The sequence below is a fragment of the Solea senegalensis genome, linkage group LG8 (genome assembly GCF_019176455.1).
Source record: "Solea senegalensis isolate Sse05_10M linkage group LG8, IFAPA_SoseM_1, whole genome shotgun sequence".
Classification (NCBI taxonomy): Eukaryota; Metazoa; Chordata; class Actinopteri; order Pleuronectiformes; family Soleidae; genus Solea; species Solea senegalensis.
Window position 1 is genome coordinate 14477054 of NC_058028.1, and position 24139 is coordinate 14501192.

Sequence of the window (24139 nt, forward strand, 5' to 3'; positions counted from 1 at the left end):
TATTCAAAACCAAGTGAAGTCATCTTTCAAGCAAGAGATGTTTAACGTTGATAGAACTTGAATTGCTGCCATGCACTAGTTTTTGTTTTAGCTACTTTGTTTTCATCGCACAAAAAAGACACAATTTTGCATATAAAACTTTTATTTTCTATGACAAAGCCATTCACATAAAATACATTTTGTAGTAGGTACGTCAATCAGTAAATACTATACAATGATGAACAGAAAAACGTGTGAACTGTCATAATGGAAGCACTTTCATAAGTTAAGTCCCGTCATCCAGAGTTTTAACATCAAGTCAGAGCCGAGATTGAACCTCAAGCTTTAGCAGGTTTAGAGTGTGATTTGGTGGCGAGAGAGCAAGGAAAAAAAAAAGTTTAGGATCCGCACATGAGACACTCGTCTCTGTTCTCCAGAGAACAAACCATGTCTGCAGTGTTGCGATCTTTGGCCTCCTGCTCCGAGGCTTTGGCAGGCAGAGCCTCCTTCAGCTTCTCCTTGTTGAGGGTGAACTGGATGGGTTTAGCAGCAGGCTTTGTCCTCAGGTAGTACATTCCTGTCTTCAGGCCCTACAGTGAGGACAAGATATAACAGAGCAGTTAGCTCTCTATTCTTTAATCATTCACTTTTATTTGCTTTCTTTCTCATTTCTCCCGCAGGTGCCGCATCTTACCTGTTTCCAGCCGAAGAAGTGCATGCTGGTCAGTTTGCCGTAGTTTGGCTCAGCGATGTGGATGTTCAGAGACTGGCTCTGGTCGATGAAGGCGCCGCGGTCGGCAGCCATCTTCAGTATGGTTTTCTGGGAGATTTCCCACACTGTCTTATAGAGCTCCTTCAGGTCGTCTGGGATCTCGTTAACGTTCTGTTCAAATAAAATAAACAAAATCAGTTTTTTTGATTTGAGCTTCTAAAAAAAAAACACACATGAGGGCTTTCTGCTTTTTCAACTCATCTTGTGCAATTCAGTTACATTTGATCACAACTAACGTCATTTTCTCAATCAATCAACTTATATATTCTGATTTATAATTTAATGTTTAAAATGGCTTTGGAAGATTATGGGCATTATGGATGTTAGCAAAGGTTTCATTTTGTTAAAAAAAAAAACATAGTTTACCGTCATAAGGGGAACAACAATAAATCCTCACATTTGAAAAGCTGGAACAATTATGAAATTAACGACTCATTATTGCCTGTGATGTGAACTCAACACATTACCTGAATGGATCCGTTGTGAGCGATCAGCTGGTTCTTCATGTCTTCGCTCCACAGGCCTCTCTCCGTCAGGTCTTTGAGCAGATGGGGGTTGACGATCTGAAACTCTCCCGACAGGACCCTGCGGGTGTAGATGTTGCTGGTGTAGGCCTCGATGGACTCGTTGTTGCCCAGGATCTGGGCGGTGGAGGCCGTGGGCATCGGAGCCAGCAACAGGCTGTTCCGCACGCCGTGCTTGGCGATCTTCTCCTTCAGCAGCTTCCAGTCCCACATGTCGGTGGGAGTCTTCTCCCACATGTCGTACTGGAGGATGCCCTTGCTGACGGGAGAGCCTTCGTACGTCTCATAGGGGCCCAGCTCTGCAGCCAGCTCGCAGCTGGCCTCCAGGGCAGCGTAGTAGATGGTCTCAAAGATGTGGATGTTGAGCAGCTGAGCTTCGGGGCTTTCAAATGGATGACGCATCAGAATGAAGGCGTCTGCCAAACCCTGGACACCAATGCCTATCGGCCTGTGGCGCTTATTGGACTTTTCTGCTTCAGGCACTGGATAGAAGTTAATGTCTATGATCTTGTTGAGGTTTTTGACGATCACTTTGGTCACCTGTGCCAGTTTCTTGAAGTCGAAAGTCCGCTCAGGAGTGACGTACATGTTGAGAGCGAGGGAGGCCAGGTTACAGACCGCGACCTCATCGTGGCTGGTGTACTCCACGATTTCTGTACAGAGGTTGCTGCATTTAATGGTGCCCAGATTCTGATGGTTGCTCTTCCTGTTGCAGGCGTCTTTGTACAGCATGTACGGCGTACCCGTTTCTGTCTGCGACTCAATGATGGCGTACCACACCTGCTGAGCCTTCACCACTCGCTTGACCCTGCCCTCCCTCTCATATTCAGTGTAGAGCTTCTCAAACTCCTCCCCCCAGCACTCGTCCAGCCCGGGGCACTCGTTCGGGCACATCAGTGACCACTCTTGGTTGTCCTCTACTCTCTTCATGAACAGGTCGGGGATCCACATTCCATAGAAAAGATCTCTGGCTCTTTGCTCCTCCTTCCCAGTGTTCTTCTTCAGCTCCAGGAAGTCAAATATGTCGAAGTGCCAAGGCTCCAAGTACATGGCGAAGGCCCCAGGGCGCTTGTTGCCACCCTGGTCGACATACCGTGCCGTGTTGTTATAAACCCGCAGCATGGGGACCAGACCATTTGAGTTGCCGTTGGTGCCGGCAATGTAGCTCCCAGTCGACCTGATGCAGCTGACTGCCACGCCAATTCCTCCAGCTGATTTAGAGATCAGGGCACACTGCTTCAGTGTGTCATAGATGCCTTCAATGCTGTCATCCTTCATGGCAAGCAGGAAGCAGCTGGACAGCTGTGGCCTGTTGGTTCCTGCGTTGAAGAGTGTAGGAGAGGCATGCGTGAACCACTTCTCCGACAGCAGGTTGTAGGTCTCAATGGCAGCATCGATGTCGGTTTCATGGATACCAACAGACACTCTCATGAGCATGTGCTGAGGCCGTTCTGCCACTTTGCCATTGATCTTCAATAGGTAGGACCGCTCAAGTGTCTTGAAGCCAAAGAAGTTGTAGGAGAAATCTCTGTCAAATATAATGGCCGAGTTAAGGCGGTCTTTGTTCTCAAGAACCAGGTCAAGGGTCGCCTTGGAGATCATGGGAGAGTGGCGTTTATTCAGGGGGTTGACATATTTGTACAGGTCCTCCATCACATCACTGAACACCTTCTTCGTCTCTTTGTGCAGGTTTGAGACGGCAATCCGTGCAGCGAGGATGGCGTAGTCTGGGTGCTTTGTTGTGAGAGTGGCAGCGATCTCTGCGGCGAGAGTGTCGAGCTCCACGGTGGTGACGCCACTGTACAAACCCTGAATCACCTTCATTGTTATATGGGTTGGATCCACAAAGTCAGAGTTCAGGCCATAGCAAAGCTTCTGGATACGAGAGGTGATTTTATCAAACATGACGCGCTCCTGGCGTCCATCTGAAAAAGAAAAGAAAAAATTTATCAGCCTTAAGTGGTCCGTCATTCAATACAGAACAGTCATTAAAAACTCTGACCATTTATAATATTTAAAAACAATAATAATACTTGTATTATTTATATTTTGGGTGCTGGGATCTGAAGAGTTGGGAAACACCTGCTAGAAGGTAGACGTTAAATTTCGGTGTGTTCCAGACATAAATCTCGATTCAGGATTTATTCACCTTGGGAGAAATACTTCAGTATACTAGTTACTACTAGTTACTACAGTAACCTCACTGTTAAGAAGTTCCTGTGCAGTGACGGGCTACAGATTTTTAATGGAAAAGGAATAATAACAACAACAACAACAACAGATATCGGTATAGGACAAAAGAAAGAGGTATTGTTCCATCCCTAGTTTAACACAGTGATGCAGTTACTCCAAAGGAAATATGACCTACTATAAACGGAGGAGAGCATAAGAAACAAGTCAACTAAAGACCCGTTATGAATTTACAGTCCTGATCACTGCTCAATGAAATACTGTTATAATTATGTTATTTATTTCAGATATCCACTTCATTTTTCTTAGGGACAAATAACAAATGTTTTTAAAGAGTTATGACCATCTATAATTCCAGATTTAATCCTGACTATCTTATTTTTGCAATTAATTGTCAGAAAATGTTGAAATAAATCTGGAAATAATGTTCTCAAATGTCTCGTTTTGTCCACAAACCAAAATGATTCACTTTTTAATGATTCATTTGTTTTATGGAGCAAAGAAACCAGAAAACAGTCGCATTTAAGACACACACCAATTAATCTAATATCTAAATAGATTAATAATGTCATCACTTAATCGAGTAATCATTTCAGCCCTGATCCTGACTGCTAGAAAAGGGAATTGAAGATGTCTGGCAGTTACTTACTACCAAAATTGAATTGTAGATATCTCAATCTGTAATCATGGATAGTGATATTTTAATTGCTCATATTCACAATAAAGAAAACTAAACACAAGAATGGTTATCTGTCTCTCTTATTTTTAACTAAGAACAAGTAACGTACAGATAACTGTGACATATTACAGACGAGCTATGAAGATTGAAAGGGTTACTTCTTACACTGTCCACGTTGTGTGCACAATGGGGGACAATAACTTAGCATTTTGGCGCCAACTGTGATAATTGCTCGTCATGACTATAAACAACGTCAATAAAGACCTTAAAACACATAGTCATACATTTACATTTTAATAATTCAACACAAACACTCACTTAACAGTGAGTTTACGTTGTTCCTGGAAGCTGCGCATAAAGAACACAGGTGTAGCACTGAAGCTAACAGACGCCTGTCAATATTATCAACAACAACATAGAATCACCTCGCTTGATCACGTGCATGCTGCCGCGGTGTGGTGTGTATTCGTCTCCCGGGGAAAAACAGCAGCTCTACGGCTTTACGTCCAAACTGTCCTCGGTGTCTCGGTGTGCAGCAGCAAATAGAGTCCGGTCCGACTCACAGGACAACGCGGGAACGACTCCCGAAAATCCCGCGAAAGCTGCTTTTGTACGGAAACGTCCGCGTCGGAAGTCGAGATTGATGGACCGTTTGCCCAATCAGTGGCGAGACAAGGGGTGACTTCGTCTGTGCAGACTAATCGGAATGCGAGTATGCGTTGTAACACACACGCCACTTCCGCTTCCGTTCTTAAAATCTGGCGGGGCAGAGAACTGTAGGTCATGTCACCATATATATACATATATAGAAATATATACGTAGACGCCGCACTGAGCGCTGAATCGTACGTCGACGTCGCCGCCATATTGGAGGAAATGGACTGAACTTCATAAAGCCCCTTTCTACAAGTTAATGCCTCTTATTCACTTATTCACACACACACACACTAATATATCTGGGAAACAAATAGGCACCAAAATCAAAAATGTAACTTGTGATTATTATAAATGTTTACTCCTTATTTTTACTGTTACTGTGATCTAATCTGTGTCTATAATAGCCAGATCCTTGTTACTGTCGTTTGTCCTCCCATTCAACAGGTGGCGAAAGAGGGCATCAACGTCATGTGCCAGCCGCGTTAAAACAGCAGAAGGTTGGTCAGGAGGAGCTTATTTACGCCATTGAGAGACTGCGAACGGAACAGCTGGCGAAACATCTGATGAGTTGTCACAAGTTCTCTGTTTGATCACGTCGATGCACGTTTCTTTTATCGTTCATTGGCTGTATGAGCGGACAAATTAGTTAGTATCTGCACGTTTGTGTAGGTGCACCATTCAGAAAATGCCTCATAAATGTTCGGGATCACAGCAGCGCTGACATCTGCTGTGCGGTGACCACTGAGCCCACGGAGGAGGATGAGCACCACAGTGTGCGGACGTTTCCCAGCGAAGGATGGATCATTTTGTTTATAAACTGGTCTACACACTGTGGTAAAGACTCTTTAGTCCGCTTCCGGTGTGAGTTTCCCTTCCTCGGTGCTCTGTGTGGTTACTACACTTCCCCTTGGAGAGCGGCTGTATCTCAGTCATGCCCAGGTCAAGTCGACGGTACAAGCCGCTGCAGCAGAGCAACGGCAGCGGCTCCTTCACCGGTTGTGAGCGCGTTCGAATGCCTCGGGCCCGGGTGTTGCTGCTGTGTCTCCTCGGGATTCTGGTGCTGACTCTAGTGCTGGGAGTTTATCTGTCCAAAGACAGCACCAGTGCACATGTGAACCGCACACCAGCTGTGGACCTGACCAAAGACAGGGTGAGTTTAATAATGACTGGAAGAATAACAATAACATGATTTACACACAGTTGTTTAAGTACTTTACATGTCAAGGATTCACATACACACTGTATTTGTTCTAATGATGAACATGAATTTACTTAAAACAATGATCAGACCACGTGTCATAAAAACAAGAAAACATAAATATGTGTAGAAATCTTTCAGAAACTTTTTTTTTTATTTGGCAAATAACAAACTGAATTTACATTTTTATAGCCAAATTTGAGGCGGCTCATTGGGCTTCTTCTCTGGGAAGCCAGAAATTAATCAACCATAACATTCAACCACAAAAGCTAATGTTTCTGTTCAGGAATGCAAGTAAATAACTGTAATTTGACTCATTTTGTCCACTAAAACGATCGATATGAAAATGTCCTTGACAGTGGTTTTGTGCACTCTCTCTTCCTCCCTCCTCTCTTCTCACTACTCAAACAAAACTGTGTATTATTTATGCAACGACCATAGAGTTGTTTTATTATGACAGTTTAAAAAAGAATAAAGAAAAAAAGATTCTTGCTCATAGAATCCCAATATATCACATAATATCGTCTCATCACCCCATGTGTCATATTGCCAGAAAATGAATCTCTCAGTTATTTTCTAGACTAAATGATTAGTTATTTGATCCATATAATGTCAGATGTTTAAGTTCAGTGTTTGCCAAACTTCAAAATGATAATGTTCTCAAATGTCTTGTTTTGTCCATAAACCATGGATTTCTTTAAGGGATGCACATGTTATTGATATCGGCAGATATTAGCTTTAAAATGTATAATCGGATATCGACACACACACCAAGATCTGCCGATATGACTAATGATTACATTTGGCTAAATAGGCTGTGTTGGTGCACCATTCAAAAAAAAACACACTCAAAGGTTATTAATCAGTTGGCAAAATAGTTGACGAATAATTTAGTAATTGACTGATAATTGGTTAATAATTGTTGCAGTTAAACATTTTTATAAAAGCACATAAAGCATAATGCAGTTCCCAAAATGATGCATCTAACCAAGAGTCTAAAAGACAAAAAACATCATGCTGTTATTTTACTCGCTGCCTAATTCTTTGCTCACAAGATTTTGTTGATCTTGCTGTCTCTTGTCCAGTTGTCCCACAAACCCAGTAAGTGTTCACCGGCTCAGATCCGCCGTCTGGCCTCTCAGGTGGACGGCAGTCGTCTGTGGGAAACGTACATGAGGCCCATCCTGATAGAGCGGCTCCCGGGGACAGAGGGCAGTCTGATTGTACAGCAGGTGTGTGTGTGTGTGTGTGAGGGGGGAAAAAAACAGTCGATGTATATTCAATTACTTTGTTCTTCCTTTATCTTTAATCAAACCTCTTCTTCTGTTCTTTCTCAGCACATCACCTCCACCATATCCTTGCAGTCGGCCGGCTGGTCCATAGAGCTAGACTCCTTCCGGTCTTCAACCCCTCGAGGCCTGGTCGCTTTTACTAACATTGTAGCTACTCTGGACCCTTCAGCACCGCGGAGGCTGCTCCTTGCCTGCCACTATGACTCCAAGCTGCTGCCCCCAGATCCTCGGGCCCCAGAGAAGGTGTTTGTAGGCGCGAGTGACTCAGCAGTGCCATGTGCAATGATCCTGGAGCTCGCCACTTCTCTGGACGCCCAGCTTAGATCATTCAAACAGCAGGTATACACTGTGTTTAATTAGTTTTTTTCTACCCTGGAGCAGCTGTCCGTTAGTTTACTATTGGTGGAATTATATAAGTAGTTGTTTAATACTTTCCATATTCTTTCACAGATCTGAGAATATTACCTTTTTTCCCCTTATTCTCTCATGTTATGCCGCTGCAGCTGCAGCTGCAGTTTAGGATAGAAAATGCTGACTCTAGCCTGGTGTATTGAGTGCAGCGGTTATTTTTGTATCACACTGTCTTTCCAGAGGGTGTGCTTTCCATAGTTTGAGATAAGAAGAAGAGACACATTGCGACACCCCTGCAGGAAGAGAGAAAGGACTCCGTTAATCCTTTTTGCAAAAGTGCGTTCTCATTTGACTTCCTCCCTTTGTCTCATAGAAACCTCCAGTCACCCTTCAGCTCGTGTTCTTTGATGGCGAGGAGTCGTTTGAAGAGTGGACCGCCACAGACTCGCTGTATGGCTCTCGGCATCTGGCGGAGCGTATGGCCAACACGCCTTACCCCGCTGCTTCCTCACACACCACCATGATCCAGGCTGTGGTGAGAAAGCCATGTTTGCGTTTTCCAGAAATAAACACATCCATCCTCTTTGGTGGTCCACACATCCTGATCCACACACAAGCGGCATTACATAAGATTATGTCATATTTAGCAGACAGCACACAGCACATTTTAAATTTCTTCTTATGATGGACAGCATCTTAATCTTGCACTGTCTCTTGTAGTTGTGTAACTAAGCACTAGTGTCTCATCGACATGCGATGTTGTATCAAGTAGGGCTGAACAATTTGGTTCAAATTGTTGAATTAATTTTTAAAAGTCAAGCCTCATAACACGATTTTTCTTTTGGTATACAGAGAATTTGAAACAAGATGTCGCTGCATTATCACAGGAGATGCCATCAAAAATATTAATTACCATACTCTGATACAGGGATGAGAGCTTACAGTTATGAGAATACAAATATTTATGTTTGATTGGCATGGAACACAGAACAATTAAATTACAAATTCTTTACAAATTTCAGTTTGAAAAGAATTTTTAAAGTTAGTTTTTTTATAGGACAAATTTTGCCAGGACCAATGTTCAGTTGCCACTTTTGACCACCGACTGCTCTCTTTTAACTCTGACCTCTTTCCACAGGACTTATTTGTGCTGTTGGATCTACTCGGCGGAGCTGATCCACTGATTGCTAATCACTTTGACAACACAGCGCGCTGGTTTGACCGTCTGATTGCTGCAGGTGAGCAGTGGCTGTAACTTCATTTTCATGAAGTCCTCTTTTTTTGTGGTTTGTGTGTTAATCTTTGTACATACGAAGAAATGTTTAGAAAGGTGGTTAAACGGCTCTTTTTGCACTGAATGGATGTCGTTGTACTTTTTGTGTAATGACCATGAAGGTTCTGATTCCCTCATCCTCAGAGAAGCGACTCCACCGTCAGGGACTTTTGACATCTCACCCATCAGAGCAGACGTATTTTAGGAAGGACGTGTATCTTGGACCTGTGCAGGACGACCACATCCCCTTCCTTCACAGAGGTGAGTGATGACACCAAGTGGATTTTCCCCATCCCTTTTTGTGTATGATTTGAATTTCATTTTAGAATATTGCATAGATTTTAGGCTTGGCTGAAGATGGGAATGCTGCAACTTGAAATACAACATTAGATACTATTGCCGCTGTTTAAACATTTACAGTCCCTTCCAAAAGTATTGGAAGAGTGAGGACCATTCCTTTATTTTATCTCATATTTCTACTTATCCATCCATCACCTACAACTTTATCCTTCACATGAGGGTCGCAGGGCTGCTGGTGCCAATCTGACATAGGGTGAAAGGTGGGAAACTTGCAGAAAAGCCCTTGTTCTGATTGGGTCTCAAACTCGGGAAACACACTAACCACTGGTCCGCCGGGTGACCATGTCACTTTGGAACACCAGATTTTGAGGTGTGCAAAAGTATAGGAACAGATGTTTTAACAAATTGTTGAGGAGGCGAGACAGTCTAGCAAAACACAGGTTGCACTCTGCTCTACTTTTGTCATCATCACTCATATTAAAGTACTTCCAAACTGCTGATATAGCGACACCTCCGCTTATCACTGCACACCAGCTCAGCTCACTTGAAGATACCTAAAGTGGTATTGGGTGCAGCAGTGTTGGAGTCATTTTTTTACACGCACACAAGGGCAGCTCGTGTGCCTGATACTGGAATCGGTGTCGCTAATTTACCACAATTGTGAGGTGCAGGGCTTTTTGGACAGAGAGTTGTCAAAGAGAAGGGAAGACATGCAGGTAAAAAAAACACTTAACATTTGAAGGGAAACAGCTTTAGAGAGGGAGAGCCAGGTAAATCACACCATCACTGCAGCAGCATGTTTCACAGCATTGGGGAAAATCATCCCTCATTCATTGGGGAGAGCTGTCAAAATGTTCATCCTGGTATTTGTCATCTGCTGCTTTAGAGCACTGCAATTCACCGTATCATCTGCCACCAGACTGCTGCAACTCCTCCAGAATGATGCTGTGTTTAATCCGCCCTGCAGAGTCACTACAGTTTAAGACTCTGGTGCAGTTAATTCTTACCTCCTTATTTATTCTCGGCTCGTCTTTACTGCCACTCATGTCACTGTCCATCTCCCACCACGGGTTGGAATCCTAAACCTCCTCCACTCACACAATACAAACACTTTTTGTGACTTATTCAGTTTTAACATTGTGACCTCGTGAAAAAATACAGATTGTACAAATGACATAACAGAAACTTACACTGTTTCCCGACATACATTGTCAATAAAGTTTTCATAAGCAGCAAACTGTCTCCTCCATGCACATAAACGAGGCTGAGCGTTATTCATGTGTGTTTTCCAAGCGTTTATCACTTTATTGGTGATTGGTTTTCAAAGTATGTATATGGCTGTTGACTGTTTGTCTGTAACCTTGTTGTACTTTGTTTGTAACTGTGCTACTGTGTGGACACACAAGAGATAAATAGAAATATAATATAATTCATTAAGCAGTCCAGAACTCTGCATATTATACAGAATACACTTACTGAGCTGAATGTGTCTGTCATTCATCATCACTACCTTCCTCCTTCCTCTCCATCTCCAGGTGTTCCTGTGCTGCATGTCATTGCCACTCCCTTCCCACAGTTCTGGCATAAGCTGGACGACACGGAGCAGAACATGCACCGCCCCACTGTGGAGAACCTGACCAAGATCATGGCCGTGTTCCTGGCTGAGTACCTGGGTTTCTGAACACAAACTCTGACAGATATTTGTGCTCCACACAGCTGTGGCCTGAGGAGCTCTGCTCACTTTAAACCTGCGCCAGAGCACATGTGCTGTTCCTCTCGCTGGTGATCAATGACCAGATGCACAACAAGATTTCCCCCAATGAAATAAACTGTACTCAACTGGACACCAGCTTAACTTAACCGAACACATTGTCTCCACTGAACTGGCCAGGCTTTGTTGTTTCACACACAATGGATGATTTGAAGACCCATTTCCAAATATGGGCTTATGTGGTGGACACAGTCTTAATTAAAATATTATAGTAATGTCTTATGAGCATGGTACCTGAGGACTAGGAAGATTTAAAAAACGAAAAAAACCCACTCTTATTCGATAGGTTTGCTTCATTCTTTAAAAAAAGAAAAGCCTTTGTTTGCTAAGTCTACAGTATATTATCAAGATGCACTAATGTCTTTTTAAAGACTGACTTCTCAACCTGAGTTAATCTAATGTGAGCTGCTGTGAATACAGGTCACACAGTGACAACTTTACTTGAGTGAAAATCATCTTGGCTTTACAACCAGCCATTTTATGTTTGCTAGCTATTATGTTCTGTGACTATCCTGCACTTTTTCTGTCAGTTTAATGATGGGAAAATGAAAATCCAACAAATGCTGCCTTCTGTGGTCAAAGATGAGGTGAGAAAAGGATGCAATAATGTTTACATGTGTTAACATCTTTCAGGATTGGGTTCACCTGTGGGAAGTCAAAATCACTGAAAGATTCCGTTACTAGAAAACAGTACATACAGTATTGGCACATTTTAACAACGGAGTCCCAGCGTATCATCCACTGAGTGAGCTGAGTACACTTACACTACAGTCCATTTGTGAACTGTTATGTTGAATTTAATCCAGACATGTGATGCTTACTTTTACGTATTTGTATTGTGTTGTCTATGTATGAGTCCAAGTACAATGTCTGATGCGTCACATTTCGGTAATGACGTGTACTTGTGATTGTTTTACGTCACACCAGAAAAATTGACTTTAAATTCAGGAAGTAAAACAGTGAAAAGGAATTGTACTGGACATATGAAGAACTAGTTTCAAGGAGGTGGTGGAAGAAGATGGTTTTGGGTTTGCTGGGGGCTTGGAGGTGAAATGTAAATGTGTGTAGCGGGAAGCAATAAGTACCAGAAAGCTGCATGACAAAACAAGACATTTTTAATATATTTTATAATTCAAAATGTGAACACATGATCATAAAAGACTGAGCAGAATAATTCAATAAAAAAAACTGAAATCAAAAATGTATTTTTCCACTTTTTTATGTAGCACTTTGCTCCATTAGGACAATGTAACCATTGTGAGCAGCATGCACCCTAAAACTGTGGAACCTACTGTACATGGAAACTCAGCTAACATTAACATAATTGTTTCCTGTGATCTTTCAACCGTGACCTGTTAATTTTTATTCAACCTTTATTTAACCAGGTGAAAGACGGACTGAACACTAACTGGGCTCTACAAATGATAGGGGGCAGCAAAACGTCCTTGCTACGTCTAGCCTGCCGCACGCTACGGAAGAAGAAGAGAGGAGGCGGAAGGAGATATGTTTTTGACACCTCTGGGCTTCCGTAGACACGGAAGTATTGTTTCACAAGCCAGCACCGGTGGCCGCTTTCGCGTGACATTCACCGGTGTGTCCGGGGTTGGAGGTTGCCTGAACGGAGGAATAATATCACTCTTCTTGACGTAGCTGTTGTCAAAATGAGAGTACTAAATGCCGGACTGTCTTTGGCTAAAACGCATCTTTTAGCACCACGAAGCGTCACTGTTAAGAAGGTGACCTGGAGTGTATTTAATTACGTGTTTAATTATCTGACTCCAGAGCTGACCGTTGGTGGTTTGATTATTGGTCTTTTTCTGTGGTTTTGTCTTTACAGTTGCTCATTAACAGCTGTCGGTCATGCTCCTCCGGTATCTTCCCCAACGAAAGGATCCGCAACATCGGCATCTCGGCTCACATCGACTCGGGGAAGACGACACTGACCGAGCGTGTCCTCTTCTACACCGGCAGGATAGCGGCGATTCACGAGGTGAGCGGCGGTGGAGCAGTGGTTGTTCACCGTGAAAGTTTTCACATGTGCTGTCTGCCCCTGATGGGTTAATTAGCTGTTTTGTGGATTGCAGGTGAAGGGGAAGGACGGAGTCGGAGCCACCATGGACTCCATGGAGCTGGAGAGGCAGAGAGGCATCACCATCCAGTCAGCTGCTACATACACCATGTGGAAGAACCACAACATTAACATCATCGACACACCAGGTAATAAAATACTTTCTCTGCATCTGGTCAGACCTACTTACAGGAGCTACGTAACACCACCATTTCAAATAATCATGACAACAGTAATAGTAATTGTAGTTCTTTATAATCCAAAGGCATGAAAATGTGCATTTAGCTTGACATGAAATACATCTAACAAATCATAATATTATCAAATAGAATACAGAACACAACTCGTGGCATGGTATGTCAATATATCACGTACCTTATCTTTATCCTGTGTGAGGTTCACTGTTCTCTTTGTTAGTAATTATTACAATCTTTTACTGTACAAACCGTGTGAATATGCAACAGCTTTTCATATAACAAATTTGTTGTTTAATTTGTTACATTGAGTAAAAGAACAAAAGAAGTTACTGGCGTGTTATAAAAGGACTAAATATATTTACATAAATGTGATCAGTGTATGTGGCCATAAAGAAAAGTGAACTAGCTCCAGGACTGTGGCTCACAACTCAAAGGTCTCACTAAATCATCATGTTTACTTTGCTGTCTTTCTAAATATCAACGTCCATTTTGTGTCCCACCAGGTCACGTGGACTTTACCATTGAAGTGGAGCGAGCACTGCGTGTGCTGGACGGAGCAGTGCTGGTTTTGTGTGCTGTGGGAGGCGTCCAGTGTCAGACCATGACCGTGAACAGACAGATGAAACGCTACAACGTGCCCTTCCTCACATTCATTAACAAGTTAGACCGACTGGGCGCCAACCACAACCGAGCCCTGCAGCAGATGAGGTACATTATGAAATGTTTCAAGAAAAAAAAGATACTCCTGACCTGTCTGGTAAACTGGTAGATACTGTATTCCAGATCATATTTAAAAATGGTAATGACTTCTACACAAATCCTATATGTTTTTCCTGAACTAAAAACTATTTGTTAGCCACATGAATGCAAGAAGTTTGCTTTATGTTCAAACTGTAACAGATTTGAATATGCATGTCTGTCTTTAACATGAAATTGTAATTAAGTAAGTATTTCACAAGCAGTGTTGTAGTCAGCTGTTTTTTCTCTTTAGAACCAAGTTGAACCACAATGCTGCCTTTGTGAGCATCCCCATCGGTCTGGAGGGAAACATGCGCGGCATCATTGATCTTGTACAGGAGCGCAGCATCTATTTTGAAGGACCATTTGGGTAAGGGATTCCCCTCTAGGAGCTTGACCATGAAGAGACCAGTCTCTTTATCTGTGTAATTAGTTACTTTATTATTACATTTTTTTTCCAAAAGTGCTTCAGTTTTTACCAACAAGAAATGTTTGTTTATACCTTGAGTGAGAGCAGTAGAAGATAAGTAGAATCCCAAAACCTGTATGATCATAACAATCAAAATCTTTATTCACTGAGGCTGTGTACCTCAGCAAAATGGAACCAATTCAAACAGTTTTCTCCTCCCTGCAGGCAAAATATCCGCTATGATGAGATCCCTGCAGATTTTCGTGCAGAGGCTGCAGAGCGGAGACAGGAGCTTGTGGAGTGTGTGGCCAACGCTGATGAAATCTTGGGAGAGATGTTCTTGGAGGAAAAAGTTCCTTCCAATGAAGACTTGAAGGTTTGTGTTTCTTGAGAGAGTGCATCGACTACAACTTAATCAACTTTTAAAAATCCGATGCAGACATTCAGGTACAGCTGTTACAGTTAAGAATAAACAAGGTAAGACACTGAATAGGAGAATAAAAGTTATTCTTAAATTAAGTTAAATTAAGATTTGGATTTGATGTAATAGGCAATCAGAGAAGCAGACACTTTACTTACTAACTGCTAACATTTTACACGTTAAACATATTAGCTTTGGCTAGACAATAGGTTTTAAACCTTTTACATTTGTTGGAATGATGGCTGATGAAGTTGTAACAATTTATTCTGAGGGAAATGGGAATCTGTGAGTCAAACTTCATAACATTTCAGTTTAAAATTCAAATGTCAACCTGCTGGTGGTGCTAAAGGACAAATCAGGAGACAAACTCCTCCAAACTCAGTTCTATTATTTTGTTATTTGGAACCTCCCACCACTCAGCAGGAGGATATGCATTCTATTTGTGCAAGGTGATTTAGCTCAGGGCCTTAAAATCTCCTCAAATGTATATCTTAACTGGAACAAGAACCATTTGACTTGATGTCCCTTTAATATCTTCCAGGCTGCAATCCGCAGGGTCACAGTGCAGCGTCTCTTTACCCCAGTGTTGGTGGGAACGGCACTGAAAAACAAGGGCATCCAGCCTCTGCTTGACGCCGTGCTTGATTATTTACCGAACCCCACAGAAGTCAAGAACTATGCTATCCTCAATGACGAGTGAGTAGAGTTTTCAGTCTGTAAATAATATATAATAATAATATGTCAGGGTTCTTTTTTATGTTTGTTTGTTTTTGTTTGTGTTAGAGATTCTAGTGAAAAATCAAAGATTCAAATGGACCCTACAAGAGATGCTTCAAATCAATTTGTTGGTCTTGCCTTCAAACTAGAGGTGAGGCTCTAATGATAAATCAAATCTGTGTGAATTCTTCATTCTTGTAGTCTTTGCTTAACAATAATCCCTCATTCCATTATGTTGTGCTGATTCCTTTGATCTCCTCCTCTCATTAATAGGCAGGGAGGTTTGGTCAGCTGACATATGTGCGGGTTTACCAGGGCTGCCTGAAGAAAGGTGAATACATCTACAACACACGCACCAGCAAGAAGGTCAGAGTTCAGAGGCTCGTGCGTCTCCATGCTGACCAGCTGGAGGTGAGTTTTTTTCTTTTTTGTTAAAGGCATACTTTGGTTCTGTCGGAAGACACAATCGCAGTTGAAATGGCAGAGAAACATGAAATGACATGACACATTTGGAGATTAAATGTCTTCCTGTGTTGTTTTGTCTATTAATCCTTTGTCTCTTTTCCATCTTGTGAAGGATGTGGATGAAGTTTATGCAGGAGATATTTGTGCGCTGTTTGGGATTGACTGTGCTAGTGGAGACACGTTTACTTACAGAACCAACGAAAACATCTCAATGGTGAGTTGCTTTCATGTTCTTGCTGGGCTAAAGACGTATGACAGAACATGCCTGTTTTATATGGAGCTTTTCTGGGAAATTTGATGACGTAGAGCTCGTATAATAACATAAGTAAATTGCTTTGTTTTGACAGGAGTCAATTCACGTCCCAGAACCTGTCATTTCCATGTCACTAAAGCCGACAGACAAGGTAAAATTCTTAAACTCCCCTTTTATGTACTGTAACTTTAACTCTAGAGTTGTAACTCTAACTGCTCACTATTCCGTGACTGTACAGAACGACCTGGACAAATTTTCCAAAGGTATCAACCGTTTCACCAGGGAAGATCCAACATTCAGAGTCCATTTCGACACAGAAAGCAGAGAGACCATCATCTCGGGCATGGGCGAGCTGCACCTGGAAATCTACTCGCAGGTACCTCAAGCACATGCTGCATGTTAAACACATGTGACATCCATCCATCCATTTTCTACCACTTTATCCTCCACAGGAGGGTCACAGGGGGTGCGTTGGTTCAAGGTGGTTTTGGAAGTGAATAAACCAATAACTAAAATGTGCAAATTTAAGAAAAATGTCACTCACATTTTTTTTATTTTGTTTTATATTTATTGTTCTTAATCATGTACAGTGTATGGATATACAGTTTGTGATGGTGAGACCAAAGAAACTAAAATTAAAATTTGATATAGTTTAAACTGATTATATCTCTAATCCATGATTGTGTTTTGTTGTTTCAGAGAATGGAGAGGGAATATAACTGTACATGTGTGATGGGGAAACCCAAAGTGGCCTTCAGAGAAACCATCACCGCTCCTGTAACGTAAGTCCTCATCTCCTTATACACACACACACCTATGACTCTAGTTGCCAGAGCATTGATTGACATGCTGTATTACCTAGCTCCTTAACCTTGTCACAGCTGTCAATTAAATCCCAACTCATATCTGTAGCCTTAACCCAGACCTAACTCTAACCCCACAATTAAGTGTTGGATGTTTGAAGGCCACCTGGTTCTCTCACTGTGATCTGGTTCTTGCAAAGACAGAAGAACAAATACACACAGAGCTCAAAACTGAACATTTATATAGTATTAACCTTTTACATCGGTTATAAACTGCACCTTTCTTCTCATAAAAACACACAAGTCAAGCTTCTGTTTTGGTTCTGGTGGCAGTGTGATGACTGTCTGTGGTTTAGTTTGTGTTTGCTATCACTTCCACTGTTTCACAGTGATGGCATTTGGGCATCAGTTCCTTCTGCAGCACTTTAACGCCCTCTGCAGGAGACCAGGTGAACAGCAGTTTCCAGTGAATGATTTCCTGTAAAAAAAAAAAAAGGTGGTGATTCAGTTCTTCACATTAAGCATGAGAGTAATTGTAGGTCGTCTCTTTTAGCGCCATCATGTACCCGACCATGGTTGATGAACAGATTGTTGCATTTGTTTCAGTATAAAATGTTAAAACAAAGACTAGCAGCCAGAGCATGAGTTTAAATAATTATGATGATGAAAATCACAGCTCTTTATTTGACTATTTGTCAGTGCATTTAAAGGTATCTTGTACCAAGTGGTTACCTGAGACACCATGTCATGCAGCAGTATGTAGTAGTCAAACTTCAGCTGGTCGTTCTCAGTTTCCTAAACCGGTGAAGGAAAATTAAAGTGTCAAGAACTGCAGAAAATGTATACAATATATTTTAAATAGGCACATAACATTTAGTAAAGGATTGTAGTAACACATCAATCAAGGATTAGCGAGTAAACCTAAGGGGTAAAGCAACTAAGTACATACCAGCTGTGTGACGTTGGCCACCTGAGCCATGTTGTACAGAGTGTTTTCAGTGGATTCATTCAGCATGATGAAGCTGGAAGCCACAATGCCCAGATGCCACAGAGGCTCATTGCCAGGGTCAATGTGACCATAGCTGTCTATAAAGTCAAGATTAGTAAAGACAGCACTTCAATAAAAACCACAAACCATAAAGCATATTATTGTAGAATTTGTTTTACTTTACATACCGGGTAAATGTGCCGTCACCAGGCTTTGGTTTTTATTCTGTTGGTACCAGGCCTCTTCTTGAGCTTTAGTGTCGATTTTCAGCAGCTCCTCACATGAGGCCTGAACAGAGGGTGAGTCCTGTGGTTCTCCTCTTGGAAACAAAACCTCTGCGGAGCATTTCTCTGTTTTCTAGATGTATAAAAGGCAGATTTGAAGGAAAAACATACAGAGCAAAGGTGTTGTCCAAACTGTTACCATGGCAGCCAGTGAGTCAGCGTTGCACCACATCATCCATCATACAAACAAACGTGAGCCTCCTATTTATCTGCTCTGAAATAAATCATGTCAGTACTGGCCGCACCTGCTTTCTGTGAATGGGGATTATTTAGCTGTTTACTTTAGACTTAAATTTACAGACTTTACAGTCTTTATAAGATGATGTTACCGTATGGAAAATAAAGTCCTTGTTTTGTTTTTGGTACTTTTAACTCGGGATGGGACCATACCACTTTTTTGTGTGTTCGATAATGATATCACAAACTCAAGTATCTACCGATATTAGTCTGATACAATGTGTAAACAAATATTGTTCTCACAAAAAGAAGAAATAAACAGCCCAAACATGACTACAATGCTTTAGCTGACTTTTATTTACATTTTTACAGTCTGTGCATAGTGAAGCATGCGATTTATTGGATTTTTGGATTGTTTCAGAATTTACATTTTTATCTGTCCGATATCCAATCCAGTGATTTTGACCAGTATCGGCCTGATACAGATTCCCATCCCTACTTTTAACATCAGCTCAAACTATTAACTTGTGATGCTCGTGTCTATCATGTTGTGTATGATTGATAAAGAAAAAGAAAGTTAACCTACATTGCTAATGAAGTCCTGCACTGAGATCTCCAGCTGATACTTTCTTCCAGAGTCTGCCATGTCCTGAAAAGGAAAAAAAAACACCAGTATCAGAACTTTTCACTGTTCTGCGTTAAGATCAGAGTTGCAGAGCGGTCACAGTTTTTAGTGTTTAAATTTCATTACTGAAGTTGATCTTACCTCTGCGTTCCCACTGTGGACCCTGTTAAGTGTGAACACTCTGTATGGCGAGCCGTAGCGGGTGTTGAGGTAGTGTCGCACCACATTGGCTGCTCTCTGAGCAGGGTAGTGATTGGGGTTCAGCTCGCCAGTCGCCATCACATCCTCCTCAGTCTCCTCCAATTCTAAAACTCTCACCTGTAATTCCAGAGAAGTGACAAAATGAAGACAAAGGAGAAAATGCTGTTGTGAGGAGGGAGGGTCCAGATCCTGAAGGACTTTGGCCCTCGATTTTCACTAGGGTGGAGCTTTTGACAAATGCCAGTTTATATAGGAAAAGCCTTAGTTCAAGCAAGACAAAGGGAAGTAAATAAAATATGTAGAAATGTAGTAAAGATGTGTGTTCCTGAAAAGAATGATCTTATTTATACCTGGAATGCTGAGCTTTCCTGTCAAGTATACGGCAGGTGGAAGGTTTTTATCAGCTCCGTGTTTCAGAGTCAGCTGCTCCCCATGCAAGTGGAAAGATTACTTCCTACTTCCTTTGACAGCAAAGGTTTAGGACGGCCCCCTTTTTTAAAGACGCAGAACTTTATTCTTGTTTTCCATAGCACTGTTTTAGTGAGAATGATTTCCAAATGTTGCTTTGTTCAGATTCATCCATTAAATTATAACATATAAAGGCCTATATTACAACTTTTTAACTAGAGGCTTTATATTACCATAAAACCTAAATACATTTTCATTTTATAATCTGAATTATTTCTTTCTTACCAAATGTAATAGTCAAATAAGGCTGAATTTATTACTAGATAATTCATCTATTACCAAATTAATCAGCAACTATTTTAATATTTTTCTGTTTTTTCAGCTTCTTGAATTTGAATATTTTCTGGTTGATTTGCTCCACATAACAAATAAATCATTAAAACTGAATAATTAACAAGACATTTGAGACCATCATAATTTCCAGGTTTAGGAAACACTGATCAACTTCCTTCAACATTTTTCCAACATTTTATGGACCACACGGTAACTCAATTAATAGAGAAAGTAATTGATTATGAAAGTAATCGTTAGTTACAGCTTTATAGTCAATACATCTCAATAAAAATGAAATGGAAAAACATGAAAGCCAGTAACATGCATTTTGTCTCGTCTGTCGTAGGTTTGACTTCACTCACAAGAAGCAGAGCGGCGGCTCTGGACAGTATGGTAAAGTTATTGGGGTCCTTGAGCCTCTGGAGCCAGAGGATTCCACCAAGCTGGAGTTTGAAGACCAGACTGTTGGTACAAACGTCCCAAAGCAGTTTGTACCCGCTATTGAAAAGGTATGCTGTAATGTTGTGGTCACAGTTTGCACAGTAGGTGTGAAATATTTGAAAGAAAATGTAGATATTTGAAATGAAAACATTAAATGATTTGATTTCTCCAGATTCTCTCTCTTTGACCTTGTTGCCTTGTTCCTTCCCATCATGTTGCAGGGTTTCAGGGAGGCCTGTGAGAAGGGACCGCTGAGTGGGCACAAGATCTCAGGAGTCCGGTTCGTCCTAGAAGATGGGGCAAACCACATGGTTGACTCCAATGAGATCTCCTTCATCCGTGCAGGAGAGGGCGCTCTAAAGCAAGGCATGTGTTCAAGTTACTGGAGATCTCTCCTGCTGTCGTTATATTTAATTGAATTCTTGTTCTGCTTTATTGGTTAAACGTTTATGTCTTCCCCACAGCCATGGAAAAAGCCAAGACGGTCATCCTGGAGCCAATCATGTCTGTGGAGATCGTAGCACCACAAGAGTTTCAGGGAGCAGTCATTTCTGGTGTCAACCGTCGGCATGGTGTTATCACAGGACAGGACGGGGATGAGGGATACTTCACTCTATATGCTGATGTGAGTCCTGTTTGTACATTTGCATACAGCAGGTATCCAGAGTGTTGTAGCTCACAAGGTTAGCTCCATGATCCCTCACTTCGATTTGTATTTGAGTAATTTCATCTTCTTTTTTCCCCCACCAGGTTCCACTGAATGACATGTTTGGATATGCCTCAGAATTGCGCTCCTGCACTGAAGTAAGTTCAAAGGAAATTTGGTGCATTAATGCAGATCATATTGATATATCAGAGAAGAAAGAGTGTAGCCTTGGTATAAGAAGGCCATCGGTTATTCAGCTTTGTAGATCTAGTGTATAAACATCTGTTGCTCCCCTGAGGAATTCTGAGTAATTACCAAAACACTGCCAGCATCTCTACATGACTTTTGCCACGGTGGTCCCGCATGACCCCCACTCTCTACCACCCTGTTGCAATAAGAGTTTAGCCCCTTGAACTGCTGAACATTCAGGTTTATTTTTAGCAATAGAATCCACTTCTGAAACTTTCATGGATGTTTCAGGACATTTTCAGCTACATTCTTAAGTGTTCTCAGCTGTTTTTCTTGACTTGCACTATGTAGCTGATGTGGTTCCACCTCCATCAGCATTGTGTGAAACTTATTTGGCAATGGCTGGACTATTATGGACATTGATTGATATTAAATGTTATGCACGACAGCTTTAAGACTCAGATTAGTGTGTCTATGTTTTTGTTATAGCCAGTGAGACAGCTGACGCTCTCTATCATTGTTTATTCAGGGAAAAGGCGAGTACACCATGGATTACAGCAGATATCAGGCATGCCTGTCATCCACACAAGAAGAACTCATCCACAAATACCTTGAGGCCACAGGGCAGCTGCCTGCAAAGAAGAACAAGTGGAAGAACTGAAGCCTGTTCCTGTTTGCCCAACTGGACTTTGTCATGACACCCTTCCTTCTTTAGGTACCTTTTCTGTCCAACATCAACCATGAAGCGACTTTAATTAGTGAAGCCAAACGTAACTTGACATTTCACCTTTGCTTTGTAGTAAAACCCTTATTTATTACTTTGATTTTACCACATTATGACCTCAAGATTCTGCATTTTTAAGATGGAGATTGATAAGGAAGCTCAGTGTGTTGAGTTGAGCTTGTTATGGCTTTTGTACTATGTACATAGTGGTTTTGATGTAATAATACTTGCAGCAAATACACATAGGCTACCGTTCTTTTTAAAGTGTATTTTTGTGCAGATTGTTAATTTCCCCCACAAAGTAAAGTACACACCACCCTGAGTGGCAATCACTTCACACATGGCTGCGTCCTACAAAAACGGCTTAATTTCAGGGTGAGAACTCATTTTATCTCACCTGTCCAGAGGTGTCAGCCTCATCTGCTGTCTCTGGTAAGCTGTTGGGATGAGCTGACATGTCCGTTGATGCAGCCTCAGGTCTGATCGTCACACTGAGGCTCCCATTTACCCCCAATAAAACAGCCAGAAAAACAAGACTGCTCAAAGACATTTTAGTTTCCTGGAAAATGCAGACGTTAGAGAAAAAGGGAAAAGAACTTGTGTGGAAGAGTCCAAGCAGGGAAATGACCCTCCCATCAGTGTGGAGTTATATAACGACCAGGAGGAGCGGAAGCACCAAGGAGAGACTGTCCAGATCATGCTGTCTTCCTGACACCATCTGCTTATTTTTATTTTTTTTATCTCTAACTAAACAACGTACTGTTCCACTTTGAATAGAACAAGACGACTCACGTAACCTGTCAGCCACTAAATGGTTCAACAAATGATGATCTCAGGAAAAAGTTTTCCATTACAGCAGATTAACGTGAACCTGATGGGCTGAACAACATGTTGATTGTCCTGGTTAAGTTCAAACGCAAAATCTATCAATAATGTTCAAGGCCTAAGACCAAGCTGGAGAGTTGAGATGAGCAGCCTTAAGACAAATAGAAATCAAAGCTTAACAAAATACTTTTTTGTCACCTTATAACATAATCCAACTGCTTAATTTTGAAGCTTTAGAAAGAAATGTTTTTCTTTGCTTTTGGATGAAAGAGAACAATAGAGTGGAAAAAGATTTTTTTTTTTAACTGGCTAGAGGAAGAGGAAACTGGGAGAAACTGCTGATGAAGTGAATAACCGTTATGGAAATAAGATGGATTTCCTCCATGTTTTGCGCATTTGTGTTTTGTTAGGGACGTTAGACACTGACAGAAGCTGAATATTATTATTGGTATTACTACCTCTATGGGGAAAATCCAACTTACCGTGCATTAAAACAAAATCAAACTTTGCACATACAGCAGGTCCAGTCCAGCGACAAACTCCCTTAGCTGACACAAGCCAAAAGTCTGATGTTTCATAGCTGCTACAGCTTTGAAACTTGCCATGAAATGTTTAGAAACCTTTGGCTCTATCACTGTGATACACAATTATGAAGTCCATCACTGTTTATATTAAAAACGGTTAACAATTTAAACATATCTCCTTATAATGTCCATGAAAAATTTTGACATTTTAAATTCTTCTCTTATGTTTGCTATTACAGCATTTCCAATTTCCAGCATTTCTTCGTTGTCTAGATACGGTTTGTAAAATGTCATCATTTGATTTTACTCACATTTTCATAATTCTACACCTGAGACACAGCAAATGTATGTGTGATATGTGCAGATATCTGTAACTGTAGTTTTGACTAGTAAAAACTGAATAGCGGATATCTGTTACTGTCATTTTGACAAATAAAAACTGAATAGCAGATCTGTTACTGTAATTTTGACTAGTAAAAACTGAATAGCAGATCTGTAACTGTAATTTTGACTAATAAAAACTGAACAGCAGATATCTGTTACTGTCATTTTGACTAGTAAAAACTGAATAGCAGTTATCTGTAACTGTAGTTTTGACTAGTAAAAACTGAATAGCAGATAACTGTTACTGTAGTTTTGACTAATAAAAACTGAATAGCAGATATCTGTAACTGTAGTTTTGACTAATAAAAACTGAATAGCAGATATCTGTTACTG

General features: G+C 41.3%; 4 protein-coding genes across 5 annotated transcripts; 2 read left to right on the plus strand and 2 right to left on the minus strand.

Annotated features, from left to right (window-relative positions):
* Window positions 1-131: 131 nt before the first annotated feature.
* LOC122773952 (ribonucleoside-diphosphate reductase large subunit) lies at window positions 132-4737 on the minus strand. The gene is made up of 4 exons (XM_044032962.1): window positions 4570-4737; window positions 1219-3200; window positions 674-862; window positions 132-569 (listed from the first exon to the last, which is right to left on the minus strand). The coding sequence occupies exons 1-4, from the start codon at window positions 4586-4588 to the stop codon at window positions 378-380; spliced, it is 2382 nt and encodes a 793-aa protein (XP_043888897.1). The 5' UTR covers window positions 4589-4737; the 3' UTR covers window positions 132-377.
* Window positions 4738-4905: 168 nt separating this feature from the next.
* Window positions 4906-12187, plus strand: LOC122774013 (glutaminyl-peptide cyclotransferase-like). Its single transcript, XM_044033062.1, has 7 exons — window positions 4906-5951; window positions 7085-7231; window positions 7337-7630; window positions 8016-8177; window positions 8781-8880; window positions 9060-9176; window positions 10751-12187. Exons 1-7 carry the CDS (start codon window positions 5733-5735, stop codon window positions 10894-10896), a joined length of 1185 nt encoding a protein of 394 aa, XP_043888997.1. The 5' UTR covers window positions 4906-5732; the 3' UTR covers window positions 10897-12187.
* Window positions 12188-12506: 319 nt separating this feature from the next.
* Window positions 12507-24086, plus strand: gfm1 (G elongation factor, mitochondrial 1). The gene is made up of 18 exons (XM_044031713.1): window positions 12507-12722; window positions 12824-12976; window positions 13071-13203; window positions 13755-13959; window positions 14243-14359; window positions 14624-14774; window positions 15361-15515; window positions 15603-15687; window positions 15810-15947; window positions 16114-16215; window positions 16349-16405; window positions 16493-16630; window positions 16954-17036; window positions 20420-20582; window positions 20736-20880; window positions 20979-21139; window positions 21265-21318; window positions 21879-24086. Exons 1-18 carry the CDS (start codon window positions 12648-12650, stop codon window positions 22008-22010), a joined length of 2247 nt encoding a protein of 748 aa, XP_043887648.1. The 5' UTR covers window positions 12507-12647; the 3' UTR covers window positions 22011-24086.
* lxn (latexin) lies at window positions 16800-22675 on the minus strand. Of its 2 annotated transcripts, none has more exons than XM_044031723.1 (7): window positions 22471-22675; window positions 19273-19449; window positions 19093-19155; window positions 18234-18402; window positions 18007-18143; window positions 17790-17852; window positions 16800-17535 (listed from the first exon to the last, which is right to left on the minus strand). In XM_044031723.1, exons 1-7 carry the CDS (start codon window positions 22621-22623, stop codon window positions 17410-17412), a joined length of 888 nt encoding a protein of 295 aa, XP_043887658.1. In that variant the 5' UTR covers window positions 22624-22675; the 3' UTR covers window positions 16800-17409. The 2 variants fall into 2 exon arrangements, with proteins under 2 accessions (XP_043887658.1, XP_043887659.1); XM_044031724.1 differs by lacking the exon at window positions 22471-22675 and adding an exon at window positions 19683-19786.
* Window positions 24087-24139: the final 53 nt, after the last annotated feature.